The sequence below is a fragment of the Macrosteles quadrilineatus genome, unplaced genomic scaffold, assembly GCF_028750875.1.
Source record: "Macrosteles quadrilineatus isolate MER2022 unplaced genomic scaffold, UCM_ALF_1.0 Scaffold_4__1_contigs__length_99947679, whole genome shotgun sequence".
Classification (NCBI taxonomy): Eukaryota; Metazoa; Arthropoda; class Insecta; order Hemiptera; family Cicadellidae; genus Macrosteles; species Macrosteles quadrilineatus.
Window position 1 is genome coordinate 53,206,972 of NW_026542597.1, and position 15,502 is coordinate 53,222,473.

Genomic DNA, 15,502 nt, shown 5'->3' on the forward strand with positions numbered 1-15,502 from the left:
CCGGGAACCACGGAGGAAACCAGGTATACTATACTATAGCATGGTACTCGTGCGGGGTGGCGGTGGAAGAGGGGAAAATTAAAAAATAATTGTACCTACAACAAGTTTACAAAACTTAAAAACATTTAATTCTACAGAAACGGCCAAAAAACACATTGTGTAACATGTCAAGTGCTTATGGGGGGGAAGTACAGTACAATATATCTATTTTATTAACGTTAAAGCTCACATAATTTAGCAAATTCCGCTTACGAAATTTAATCATGTAAGGAATTTTGGTTCAAAGAAGTATTTATTGAGACAACTTAATCCTAACATAGGCTAGAAGGATTTTGGAATTAAATAAAACAACGTGACATTTTATTTGTGGAATTAAATAAAAACAACGTGACAAAAGCCACGAAATAAATCCAGAATTTATATTTGATGCCACGACAATTATCATACTGAATTTTACTATATTTTAAACATAATCAAGCAACCGGATACAACGGTAAAATGTTCTATTCAATTCCGTAGAAAATCCTCATTAGCATGGATTCTATTAACACAGCAAAATTCGTTTACATCTTATATTGGCAAAACTCTACATTGTATATTTTCAAAATATTATTATGGCTGCGATGAAAATAAAACATATTTTGTGCAAGCAACAAGTAACGTATTACAGTGCTAAATAAGATGATCAGAAACTCAGCGCTGATATGATGTTGGAAATGTAAACTTCTCCTCGGGGGTTTCCTTCGATTTTCTGTACCAATTTTCCACCAAACGCTTTTTAAAGAAATCCTGAAAGTTGACACTGCGCCAACGAAAATCATTTAAACCTCATGCCTAGCTCAAACAGTTCCTTTTTTGTGTATATTTTTCAGTAGACAAATCTATGTCAGCTACAAATTAGCATTTGTTTATATTAGCTCACTTTAACATAACGTTTGTCTCTGACACGACTGCACCAAACTAGGCTATCAACTTGCTGTCACATTAGGCTCAATTCATTTTGAAGTTGATGCAAGAATTGACAGACAGATAAACTCTTATCGCTCGATTATTCATTCACGATTACAAAATATCCAAATCATCGACTAGAATATCTAGGGAAAGTAACGAAGAATTTACTCAAAAGTGAAAGCTGTCATCCTGTCCCAGTTAAATTAAACCGGGAGGTTTTAAAGTTATGGCGTCGTAAAATCAAAGTCACCAAGGCGGGAATTGGCCCCCCCCCCATCTGAACCACATGTGTCGTCACTAACCCGGAAGTGGAAAACAGCTGACGGAAATTTCAACAATCACATGCATCATGCATAGTAATACAATCAAACGCGCGGTGTTTACAAACATCAGCGTTAGATTACGGGTAACGAACATTTCGTTTACATCTCACCTTCCACAATATTATCAATTGAACTTTAAATTCAATTTTCAACAATTTCGTGTGATTGAGCGCTATTTCTTAGATGCATTAGTGATTTTGAATAATAAATTATCCAGCAGTTCAATTGCCTTGTAAACGATTCTTTATTTTTTATTCCTTTCTAACAGCCGTAGCCAAGTCATACAAATTACAAAGATAAGCATAATTCGCAGTAGGTATTTAAAGAAGAGCAACATTATACCTGAATAATAAAGAATAAGAAAATACAGTAGGCCTATGCGTATCAATCAATTTCTTTACTAATAAAAACTGACACAATCTTTTGTGTAGTTTTCCTACGTAAAATCGAATAATTATTTTAGAGAGTGTAATCGTCACCATCCAAATAACCACAAGATATACTAACAATGTTAATTTAACATCTGACAATATTTAAAATTTAAGTAGATATCGTCTGATATGTTCCCGGACAATACATCTAGGCCTAATATTAATTATTTTATGTAATTATTACATTGCACTATACGTGCATTTAGTCAACAAATCATAACCATCCAGAAACTATTATATTTTTTTTTATTGGCATCCAAAATTAGTGATGAAAAAGGTACTGGTAACCAAATAGTTTACCTTATTCATTGTTGAAGTTCCTCTGATCAGTCAGCGACCAAACTCACTATAAAACTATCCAAGATCACAAGCATTAACTCACACCACACAGACCAATTCGTACAAGGAATTAACTTCACAACCTTTTCTTTACAACTCACTTCAAACAGCACAAGACCCAATTAAAACACTAATAACAACCCGGCAGCACCGCACGTGCTCCTCACTTGAAGAACGCGAACAAACTACTTCTACTTCTTGTTCTTCTCATTGTCGACGCGCTTCTAGTTGCCGGAGTTGCCGCTGTTTCTTGACAGCGCCACTGGTCTATAGAATGTTTACGTTTTCTTATTGTTGTAGAACAGTTACCTCCGCGCCGACTGACCTCTGAAAGGTGCAACATTCCATCGAACCAATGACCTAGAAGACATGCATTTTGGAAATGAATTTTCTCTCAACTTTAAACTACATGTATTTAGTATGAATCTGAAGGATTTTGTTAACATTGTCTTTATCCTTACTGCTAGTAGTTTAAATTATTTACTCTATATCTATATCCTTAAAATATATATTGACGACCCAGACCCTAATAATTGTCGTCAATGACGACAATAATTAGGGTCTTGGAGAAAAAAGTGTATTAGACGTGAATTTTACAGGAAAGCTAGCTATATATTGTATACATAGTAAATACTTGAACATTTGATATAAGAATATATTATTTACATGTACAGTTAGTAAGCTTACAAAAATGTAATGTTAATTATAAATATAATGTATGTTAGGCCTACAATATAGTATATTACAATTTGGAATAAAATAGGTACTTCAGATTTATTGTACTTAAAAATTAAGGGTTTTTGTTGGATTACATTTTTAATAACACTCAAATTCAAATAGATTGATTAGTTTTGCGATTTAATAAACTGCATTTGTAGCCCTATTTTTTTAAACATTGCAGCGTATTTATTGACAAACTATTTAGGCCTAGATAAATTTAATTATTTTTACAATAAAACTTATAACTAGTGGAGTCAAGCTTCTATGACATTGGCAGTTCCATTCAGGGTGACGAAACTAGATTAAGTTTATATATTTTACAAGTTTATAGATTTAGTTATTCTTCGTTATTATTCTGTCCTGTCCAATTCCTACGGAAAAGGGACTACAAACAGATACATATATGGTGTATGTAGGCCTATGTATAGTTTTTAATATCAAGTGTTATAAAATATTATATATGAGGATAGAGAATCGTTTACTTGTAATTAAAAAGCCGTACAACTTCATCTAATTTCGAAGGAACCTTAGTTTATTATTTTTTTAATTATGTTATATCAAAAGAGCGTTAAATTTAGAGCTCCTGTGAATGACAATTTCAATTATTTCAGCAAATAAACAACTTCGCTTCATGCTATCAAACAAAAACTTTATAATATTGGTTTGTTATTTGAAAATTGTATTTGTTAGTCCAGTAATATAAATGGGTTGGTTTTCATTAGAGCCCCTTCAGTTCGTTGTACCGCAAGCTACATAGCACATATCTATTTATACTGTATGGACAGGAGTGAAGGTGCCGCGAAATTAAGATTGTTTCGTAAAACTAACTGTAGCCTGGGATTATATAAATTACTACTAGGTAGAATTTTGTACAAATAATACTATACTTGATACATTTATTGACTTAAAAGTGTGGTTAAATAATTCCGTACATACTAATGGTTACATAAATAACTGTAGATCGTCTTTGTATTATAAGTAATACCGGTAATGTATTAGAAACGGCCAGTAACTTTTTCAATTCGAATGGGTTGTAAAAAAAATATAAAAAGAACTACTGTAACAAGTAGTTTGTTACTCTCAACATATACAGTCCAAGAGAACAGTCAAACAGTCAAGCTATTGGGTATTTACATATACTCTAAATTGCCCTAGTCCCTAGTCTCAACAAATCAACAATGGTTGAAAAATACTATCTGCAGATATGTCTTTTAGTAAACATATAAAGAAGCAAGTAACGGATTTTGTTTTAAAGTATTTCGATACTGGTCCACAGGAACTGATTTTATGTAGCTTAGTCATTTTTATTTATAAAATTGTAAATGTTTTTTAAACGTAGGCCTGAACATGCCTTATACGTTTTACTTTTTCTCATTATTACGCCCTAGGATTTGTTTTATGTTCGTCTATTCAATGTATATTGTTTTTATGTATATACATTTTATATACCGGTATATATACATATATACGATCGTTGAGTTCGTATACATTCAACAAAGCATATAGGAAAATATTTAACAAAATTAACTACAAATGTAATTTTGGAACAAGAAACACCTCATTTGATTAGACAATTTTTCATGGTCAAACTCTAACACAACAAACTCCAAAGAACAATGTGGCATATACAAAATAAACTGCAGTTCATGCTGAAAATTCTACATTGGCCAAACAAGACGAAATGTCAAATTCGAAACAAAAAACATATCCAAGCCAGCAAATCAAACAACAGAACAAACACAAAAATCTACTTTTTCAGAAAATATACTATCGACGGACTACACATATAGAAATTATAATGAAAACATTACCATACCCCCTACTATAACAAATGAACCAGAATTAACATAAACTTTTTCACATAATGTATAAACACTACAAAGAAGAGAAAGACAGTAAAATAACGTCACATAGTCTATTGAACAATACAGTACCTAGTCAAGGGACAAAGTAAGTTTTACCATTGACTTTATATCTACACATCTTGAAGACTTGGTAGCGCCCAACCAAGACAACGCAATATTGAGCACAGCTGTTGGCCAACTGTATGGACAACGATGAAGGCGCTCCAATATTGTAAAATATTTCGCCTGTAGAACATAATAATCTATTTTAAATTAATCATTATTGTTTAACAGTCTTAACGAGTAATTACTGTCCAATACTAAGTAATTACAGTAGTACCTTTTCTTAAATCCTAGTGGGGTCACTGATAACGGTACCAAATAAATTCCAGAAGAATTTTAAACCGTGTTTTAACAACAAATTAGATAATACAGTACGTAAATATGTAACGAAGGAATATAAAAAAGTCTAAGAGAATTATGCAATATTTATAGCTTTCTTTAGTTGTTTGAAGAAAATCTCATTCCATTATCTCAAAAATAAATACAGCATTGCCTGACTCTTCCTAGTGAAGATAAGAAGGACAATTTAAAATCCCCTATACTATAAAAAAAAAACAATCGAACAATTAATTTACTTGATAGAACAAGGGGTGATCTGTATCATCCTTTTTCCCTGACCCTTTTTTCCGGTTTGTACTATTTAAGTGTCGTCTGTGCTCTAATGTCTGTGATTTGATTAATTCAAACAATAGTTGCTTTATATCTAGAGGACTCTTTCAAAGGTAAAGTGTTGCTGACAAAATGTTTTTAAAATGGGTTTAAATGTGAACTAGAGGTCATCCAGTGGTCGAAACTCGACCAAAAATATGTAATGTACAGACTTCTCCACTTTCACACCACGCTGTAAATAAAACATGTGGTTGAAATTTCTTCCATTTGTTTTGGTTTTCTTTTAACATTTCGTTTGTCATTTCGTCACCAGCATGGGCCCATGCAATTTTTTTTTAAATTTTCTTTTGTGCTTATTTTTTAGCCTAATTTAAATTTATAAAGGGCTGCTCATCTACAGGGAAATATCTTCCCAACAGTATGCATAGATTTTTAGTACGTAGTAAGTTTAGTAATTCCTCTTTACAGTTTAGTTTAGATGTACAGTCCACATATTTAATCTATACTATTATATAAAAATCTAATGGTGTCTGTCTGTATGTGTATTACTAGTAGGTGCAAAAAATACTGAACCAACTGGGCTTAAACTATACAAAAATATAGCTACCATACCAAGGACCATTATAGGACTATTCACATTTCGATAATGACCGTAGGCTTTGCCCCTTTGGCTTTAAAAGTTCTGAGGTGAACATTTTAAAAGTAAATATTGATTGGTCTCCATGGCTGAGATGAGAACACTAACAATGTTTGTTTACATTTGCTTTGACATTTAAATGTAAACAAGAAGAACTGCTAAACTGAATATTAATTTCACAATTTCAGACAGCTGATACAAAGAAATTAAATATAATATTTTCCATAACTATTAGGTAGGTTTATTTTAATCTAACCTTTTATCATGGATTATTTATTCTAAAACGATGTCAATGATTATAGAAAAAAAATTCTATAACCGTTGCTGTATCAACTCCGGCTCTGCTTTGGATTTTTTAAAGCGTCTAAGGGTCTAAGTTATGAAAATAATGTCATTATTGTGAGTGAAGAAACTGAAGATGGAAGGATTTGTGATATAAGATAAAAAAAAGTTAAATTAAAAAAAATGTTCATTTAAATTTAATAATTAGTATTTTTGCAATTTCAAAATTGAAATTTAAAATGTCAATAATAAATTAAAAGATATGTAAGATGAAGGTAAATCATGTATGTCAATGTTTTATTCGATTATTTGGTAAGTTTTTCTCATATCAGCCTACACAAGATTTCAAATTAATGAAAACCAAAATGGTGGTATCCACTAAGCTACCAGATTTAAAAGTGATATAACATAAACGTTTCTAAGGCTATAAAAGTCGAATTTTGTTTCTAAAAGCGTTGGTGGATGTGTAACTATTATATTCAACAGGTGAGGTGTAAAGATTAAAATGTTTCTATTTGGTGTCCTCTTCCCGTTGCAAAGCACGGGTACAACAGCTAGTTTGTTCATAAAACACGTTTATATTATTTTTATTTTTTATACTTTTTACATGTAAATTGTATAAAACAAAAAATATTTAGTCTCCAGATGAACTGTCTTGTTCTAAGAAAACTGGTTATCTACCGGGGAACCATTGATTATAACACACCAGTCATAATAATTACAAGGTCAGGAAGATGCAGCTTTAATTCAACCTCAAACCTCAATCTCAACATTGACAGTGCAAATAATGTTTGGAGAGAGTATGTTGTGCTTACTTAACATTTTATAAACATATCTTTTAACATATTTTTGTCTCCCACATTCTAGATGATTAAATGTTTACAATATCTTTCCACACTATTTTTGTAGAGCTTAAAAAAACAAATAGTATAGTACATTTAAGTGTTTTTATTAAGGTTACAAAGAAAACTAAAAAAAATGTAAATTTAAAATTGTTATGATAATCTTATGGCGAGTAACTTTTTTTATTTTCTTGTCTATTTGTTTTATTCTAATGTATTGTCACTTCAATAAAACACACTTTGTTACCTTCCCGGTGTACAGTGTACACATAGATATACAGAGGGGTGCAAAAGTAGGTATACAGTATTGAAACATTATAGAAAAATATATCCAATCACATAACAAGAAATTGATTTGAAGAGTATTAAGACACCTAAATTAACTCTTAAAAATTTTGTAATTGATAAAAATCACTCACTTCCTTGTGTGTTGTGTGTTGTTATGTGTTGTGTGTGTTGTGTGCCTGTTTGTACTGTATACCTATGTATAATAACAAGACATGAGTGTACAGTGTATACGTGTATAGTCAATAGCAAAACATATCCATATTGTTAATATTACTACACCAATGTAAATATTTCATCGACAAATAACATATAACCAGCTGGTTCCATATGGTAACTTTTAATTGTCACCTTTGTACTATTTATACAACAATCAATAATATCCAATAGCCAACGGCGTCAAGTTATACATTCCCAAAGCTAATGAAAAAAGCACATTTACACTACTCACATTCCCATTGATTATAGAAAAACCCGTAACACTAATTCACCGTCATACGCTAATTTTTGCCACCCTCTGAATTAGCCACTATCTAAATTAGACACCATCTAAATTTTCAACCTTCTTAATTAGCCACCATCTAAATTTTTCACCTTCTTAATTAGCCACCATTTAAATTAAATTAGCCACCTTTTAAATTAGCCACCATGTAAATTAGCCACCATCTGAATTCGCCATTATCTGGATTAGCCACATTGCTAATTAAACCACTATTCAAATTAGCCACCATCTAGATTTGGCACCATCTAAACTGTTTACCTTCTTAATTAGCCACCATCTGAATTAGCCACAATTTTATTTGCCACCTCCTTAATTAGCCGCCATGTGAATTAGTCACCATGTAAATTAGCCACCATCTGAATTAGCCACTATCTGAATTAGCCATTATCAGAATTAGCCACTTCTTAATTACCCACATTATGAATTAGCCACTAACTGAATTAGCCACCTTCTTATTCAGCCATTATCTGAATTAGCCACCATCTAAAATTTATACCTTCTAAATGAGCCACCATCTGAATTAAGCACCATTTAAATTTGCCACCTTCTTAATTAGCCACCATGTGATTAGGCCACCATCTGAATTTGCCACTATCCGAATTAGCCACCATTTGAATCAGCCACATTCCTAATAAACCACTATCTAAATTAGCCACCATCTAAATAAGCCACCTTCTTATAAGCCACTAACTAAATTAGCCACCATCTTAAATTGCCACCTTCTTAATTAGCCGCCATGTAAATTATATACCATGTGAATATGCCACCATCTGAATTTGCCACTATCTGTATAAGCCACAATTTGAATTAACCACATTCCTAATAAAACACTATCTAAATTAGCCACCATCTAAAATTTTTACCTTCTCAATGAGCCACCATCTGAATTAAGCACCATTTAAATTTGCCACCTTCTTAATTAGCCACCGTGTGATTAGGCCACCATCTGAATTTGCCACTATCCGAATTAGCCACCATTTGAATTAGCCACATTCCTAATAAACCACTATCTAAAAGGTTTTACCTTCTTAATTAGCCACTATCTGAATTAGCCATTATTTAAATTTGCCACCTTCTTAATGTAAATTAGCCACCATCTGAATCAGCCACTATCTGAATTAGCTACCATCTGAATCAGCCACTATCTGAATTAGCCACCATCCTTTTGAGATATGAATGTTGATGGAGTAGTATGGCTTATTTTTTAATGAAGAATATGAGCTATCATCACGCCAAAATAAAGCCCAATCCGACTAGTACTGCGATAATGAACATCACCTCTTTCAACGCGACAAAGAAACAGCTTAGTTCATAAGGTCAATGTAATAGTTGGAGGAGCTGAGTGAGGAGCCTTTAATAATGAGAAGGTTATAGATAAAACTGTCTATACTCCTTTTATCTATGATAAAACATACTCCTCAAGGGAGCTCCTTGAGGAGTATGTTTGATCTATGTTCGCCCAGTGACCCCAAAAATATTTCATTTGCCGCGACAGCCTGGTTAAGTTTCTTTTATGTAAATAGTTAAGTTTAGATTTTTAAATGTATACTGACGCAGTCTATCTGTAATCTGACATTATGCAGTCAACGACGAAGGAAACAAGTATCAAGTAAGTAAGTATAATGCGTTATTGAGCCCTAAACCACAGAAAACATACTACTAGTAGGGCCTATTTTTTCTGTAAACAAACACAAACTGACCAACTTTCACATTTAAACTAAAGTGAAAGTATGATAACATAGGAAAAGGTAGAACAAATATATTGACAAAATCAAGAATACAAGAATAACAAGTCATAAACCAACGCATTGTTACAATTTTCATAATACTTTAATACTCTTCATAATAGAAGTACTAATTGGCCGGATGGCCTTGGATAAGCCTGTTTTATTTCTCCCGCGTCTCCCCTCCACTGCCTGCAGACCGAGACCATATGATTCAACATTTTATTTTCGTTTGGATTCTGACGTAGGTAGGAAGTAGTGTTGTCGTTGGAACTGTCAAATTTACAGTTCAAAAATAAACCGCCATAGATTCGTTTAAAGCAAGCGTGTGTTCATTTTCGTAATTTATTGTGATTTGTGATACTTTTATAATGGCAGTTGATTTGACAGATATAGAGAAGATGGAAATAAAGGATGTCGGCACAAACCAGGTAAAGAATATCTCTTATTATTCACCTTAATTGTGAGCTACGCTACAAAATGTGGCACATGGAATTTTGTTTTCTACTGTAATTATTGCCTTTAACTTCTTTGGTTGTTTTACAGTAACTATTATTCAACTGTGTTTTTTGCTGTAGCCTTTGCTTGAAAAGCAAATTTTAAGTATTGTAAAAAGTATTTGATCTTTAGCAGGTCCTAGCCTAGGACAACTTTCTAAATACACGTACAAAGTATGTACCTATGCCTTTTAGGTCAAGTTAAAGAAAGGAATATAGGGTAAGACATAATAGTCATACTTATGTTTAAGCTATTGCTTTTATGATTCAAACCTTATATAATTTACTCCACCCAATTGCCTTCACTATTCTATGAGCCTTGGCCTTCAAGGCTAAATAAAAGCACGCAAACAATGTGAATATTGTTTGCGAACCTCTAACACGGATTAAAGAGTAACTTAGATACTTTTTGTCTAAGTTACTCTTTATTCAGTGTATCTATTAAGTTACTCTTTTTACACCATCATTCTAGTATTAACTTACATGTAGCCTACAGTACGGTAACTTACTAAGTTAAACTTATTGGTTATGTTCTGGTTATTGCCTTGGTTAATGGGTCTACTGTACAAGGCATCGATTGTAGGTACTTAACATTGCTCAATTAGAAATGTATTCTACTACCGGTACGCTAGGCTTAAAGGCTAGAAGCACAGACAAGGGAATTAAGTAGTCAATGCTAGAAGTAAATCTGAGTTTTGTTTTGTTGTGTACCTATTTTTTTCTCCAGATTAACTTATAATATAGCTTACTATAAGTTAGTCGGGTCGGGAGTTTGATATTTGTTATCCTTTTCTTCTGTCTTAATTGGATGGTAGTCCTAGTGGACGCCATAATGAGTAGGCTACCTAGCTTAAGAAAAATATACTAAGTTACAGGAAGCCTATTAACTTTGCTTTTCAAATGCAAGTGTTTAGTTAGGATTGACAAGGCACTAATCCACAAGCACCTAATTGAGTTGGCCTAACTTAGATAAGTATTGTTTAGTTGGGAATTAACTTGATACGCAACGCCATAGTACCGATTCTGACCTTGTACATGTAGATAGCAAGGCAGAATATTAAATGATGGTGTAGGAAATCTGTTTAGTAAATAAATTAGGCTGTTGTTTTATGATTATTTTTGCAGTCCATTAAGCACTATTGAACCCCATGAATAGAAGAGGACCATCAATAATTTATATACTACCTCACCTGATTCTAATTAGTCACGTTTTAAAATTCTATCACCACCTTTAACGTAAACTAATCCCAAACTAACTTTAAAAAATGCTCCTTAAGGAAAAAATAGTAAGAATGACCAGACAGTAAATACAACAGTAGACCTACAGTGAACGGACATGAAACAGCTAGGGGAGATTCGACTTCAATTCGGGTGTGATGTTAGCATAGTGGTTAGCGTCTCAGACTTTGATGGGTTTTGAATTTACATTGGGCATTGCCTCCTGTAAAAATGCCTCCATTAACTTATAGACAATAAGGGCAAAAACAATAAGAGATTGAAAAAACTACATTTTATGCTAGAAAAAATAACAAATGATAGGCTAGCCTACCGTAGGCCTACTAGAATATAAGGTACCGTATTAAAATCTTTAAAATCTTCATTTTTTCATGTTAAGCCCCATTACTATGTGTTACTTATTCGATAAGAGAAACAAAAGACTTTTTATTTTGAAATTACAGATGGAAACGTTGGAGAATGTGTGGAAAGACAAGACCTGCGTGATAATATTCTTCCGTCGCTGGGGATGTTTATACTGCAGACTTTGGGCCAAGGAAGTCAGCCAAATTGCCAACATTCTCAGCAACAACAACATAAGACTTATTGGAGTGGGACCCGAACAACTGGGTGTTGAAGAATTCAAAGAGGGGAAATTTTTTGATGGAGGTAAGGAATGTTACGGTTTTATAACCAAAAACCTCCTCACAAATGCGGGGTCTTCTCAAGATAATAACTTATCAGTTTGAAAATGTGAACTCAAATTGAATAAGCTAACCATATAAAAGTATTTTTAGTTGAATACCAATTATTTAACTTTACTGTATTCTGTTAATTCTTTGACATATTAAACTAGGCCAATCTCGGCCATACTAAATTGTTTATTTAGCAATTGAACTCGTGGTCAAATGAAATTGAATTAAAACCTTGATCTGTTCACAGTTGCTACTGTATTAAAGAAGTGGCTGACATTTAAAAGTAAAACATAAAATGTAACAAAAATCTTTGTAGGGAATATAAGTAAAACCGTGTGTAACTGTTGCTACAAGAATAATAAGCATAAATTAAAATGATCAAGTAGGTAATTAGTGTACTGTTGCTTTAGATTATTCAGCGGTAAATTAAGATAGTGAAAAACCTGGAGTATTATTTCAAGCATCATATCCTGTAATTGGTGAATTTGTAAATTTATTTTCAGAACTGTTTGTTGATGTTGACAAGAAGGTTTATTCAAAAATTGGGTTCAAGAGATACAACTATCTCAGCATCTTGTGGTATATCATGGGAAGAGTTGGAAGAAGTGCCTACAACAGAGTAAGTATCACCTTTACAAGTTTTCTGCTACTAAGCTTTTACAGTTTTTTTCCTAAAAATTTTAGATTTAGGGACTACTTGAGTAATAGTCCAACAAGGCAAAAGAGACACAACAACTTAAACCCTAAAACACAAATTAAAAAATATTGAACTGTCACTGACAGCATTTTCAACCAAGGATTGAGTTGGGCAAGTAAATTAATCCTGCTATCCTAAAAAATCGTAGATTCTAAGGCTTGAACCCAAAGTTAAGTCCAAATCTTGCACCTTATGTTACACAAATTTAAGATCACAGTAGACATTATTTTGGTCCTAATTTGGTTGTTTTAAAATTAATATGGCCATCAAGCTTCCGTTACTGCCAATAGAGCTAGTTCAAATTTATTCTTTCCTTAATCCACTGCCATTGTAGCCACTTCACACTACTTTGTGGCACATAGTCTCGTCATAGGAGTCGCAAACAAGAGAAAATCGATACACTCTTCAAGTTTATCACAATCTTATAGTATAGATGATTACCGGTAAGTGAAGAACACGGGTGCTGGTTTCAAATAATATAAACTAGCTTGCCTATCAGCGACAACAGCTCCTAGGGGCACTAATTTACTAACAAACCTTGTACCTTGACGATATTAGCAAAAAAGTGATCCAGTTAAATATTTAAGACTCTAACAAAATTCCATCTGCTATAGGGAAAGGCGGCAAACATCCCATGGAACCTACAAGGCGACGGGTTGCAGAACGGAGGTTGTCTGATCGTAGAGAAGGGTGGACGCATCCTACACAGCTACCGACAAGACGGAGCGGCCGATCAGCTGAGCAATGACAAGATACTGGAGGTACTGGACCTTACTGCGGAGATACGGCCTCGGCTGGAGACTGACCTGGACGCAGACAGTAAGAGCGAGAGCAGTGACAGGAACTAACCAATGCAGGAACACCCAACTTTCACCAAAGATCACTAGCACACTTCCGGTGGACATTTCTTCCATCTACACATGCATAAGCTCAGGGAATTTTAATAGAATCATTGACGTTGAAGGTGTGATTTTGTTGAAACTGCACCTGCATTTTACAAATTTTACAAATCGTATTCTTGAAGCTTCCCTCAAAAAATATTTTCTGTTTTCTCATTTAATTATGGCTAAACATGAAGAAATGTCAATTTTAAAGGCAAGTAGGAAGACATGTGAAGACTTTTTCTAATGGTATGCCTAAATATTTTATTGGATTCTATATTGGAGGCGGTTTCAAGGGAAACTATTGTAAGATCAGTTATTCTCTGTCTGGTATATATTGAAGATTTTATCATGAGCAGCAACGTATTTTGTATGAAATCCTTACAGAAGATTGTCAACTTTTCAAGTGTAAGCCATTTAGAGCCTTGATATGATATTTGAGGAAAAATTATAACATACAATTTAAAGCTACAAAAAAATTAAAATTCATAGCCAATAACCAGTAGTTTACACTACCCAACGTTGAACAGAAGTTTTTTTCATAATTTATATATTACCTCAAATATAAAAAGCTTACTAAAAGACTTTGATTCCTACTAAGCTACGATAGTAATTACTGTAGCCGTACCCGTACCCATACAACTAGCCCAAGGAGATGTGAAATCTGCTGGCGTAATAAAGTTTAACTATAGTTCTCTTTTCCTTTGTGGTTCCTAGACAATTTAGGTTCTAGCTTTGACTATTAATGGATCTACTCAAGAAAGATTTCCTGTTTTTTTTCCTCTTGTTACTTCATATTTTTCGAATATCAGGATCGCACCCCACACCATTTCTATACCAAAATATAGTTCAGGTTTTTTCTTTATAACTGTTTTATATGAATATTCTTTTGTACTTATTTTTAGTACCTACAATATTTCTCTCATATCAGGACTAACGTTTTTCTCACAAACCGGTTATTCCTAATGCATTTCTTTGTTTCTTGTCCAGTTTTGTGCTGCAACTTATAGATCATTTTATTGTTGTTGTAGAATTATTTCCAGTATTCAACTTTGTAGCTATCTAAAACGGTGCCTGTCAAACCTATCCGAAAGGATTTATAAAGATGTTTCACAGTCGTTTGACTAGGCTTCAGTTTTAGCTTAAGAAGAAAGAACATTAATAATTTAATATAAATCTAAATTATGTAAAAACCACAATCCCTTAATTGTCATAATGCAAAGGTTCTTTTTGGGATGCAGTGATTGGTTTTGTTATAAAAAAGCGTCAATACTATTTTTAAGTTTAGAACACCTCTAAGATAGTTTAGAACAGCTACCTGGACGGTACTTAACATAACTTAACTTAATATTGTTAAGTTAACAATATTCTTATAAGAACTATTTTATAAGGTAATGTTCTTCGACTTCCTTTGTAACATTAAAACTAACATTTCCATATAACTAAGTGAATTTGTGATTTTTAACAAAGCTATTGTGATGTCATTGCTCAATTCTAATTGTTATGTCAACTAATGCATTTATTTTAAGAACATTAACATGATTTGTTATGTTTTCTAACATAAAATGTTATTTTTTCAAACTCACGTGCTTTTTTCTGATTCCTATTTCCAACTAGGCAGCAATATAGACAACACACAAAAGGAAATCTGTGAAGAAACAGATCCAAAATTTCAATAAAGGAATGAGTAGGCTTTGTACAAAGCACTGTAAAGAGTTTCCTAGCATATAGTTATCTAGGGTATTATTTATCTTTTTTTTTGTTCGTTGTGGTGCTGTGGTTAAGTTGTCCCTGGTTGAAAAATTTTATCAGCACAGTGACATTTGGAGTCAATTATAGACAAATTTGCCCATCTGGACATTAAGCACACTCGCAGCTGGATGTGAAGGTTAGTTTTCGATTAACAAAACTACCTTCTTTGACAAAATGTCTTAAGCCTAAATATGTTTTCATACTTCAAGCACT

The 15,502-nt window shown here is 32.9% G+C and overlaps 2 protein-coding genes across 21 annotated transcripts in view; one reads left to right on the plus strand and one right to left on the minus strand.

Moving 5' to 3' along the window:
* LOC128991727 (coiled-coil domain-containing protein AGAP005037) overlaps positions 1-2,191 on the minus strand; it is a 384,196-nt gene extending 382,005 nt beyond the window's left edge. For all 20 annotated transcript variants that reach the window (XM_054414856.1, XM_054414861.1, XM_054414860.1 and 17 more), the window contains exon 1: positions 2,006-2,191. The gene's annotated coding sequence lies outside the window, so the exon portion shown is untranslated. The remainder of the gene's footprint in view (positions 1-2,005) is intronic.
* A 7,572-nt stretch (positions 2,192-9,763) lies between these two features.
* On the plus strand, positions 9,764-15,118 carry LOC128992002 (prostamide/prostaglandin F synthase-like). Its single transcript, XM_054415332.1, has 4 exons — positions 9,764-9,983; positions 11,729-11,933; positions 12,463-12,578; positions 13,271-15,118. Exons 1-4 carry the CDS (start codon positions 9,924-9,926, stop codon positions 13,502-13,504), a joined length of 615 nt encoding a protein of 204 aa, XP_054271307.1. The 5' UTR covers positions 9,764-9,923; the 3' UTR covers positions 13,505-15,118.
* Positions 15,119-15,502: the final 384 nt, after the last annotated feature.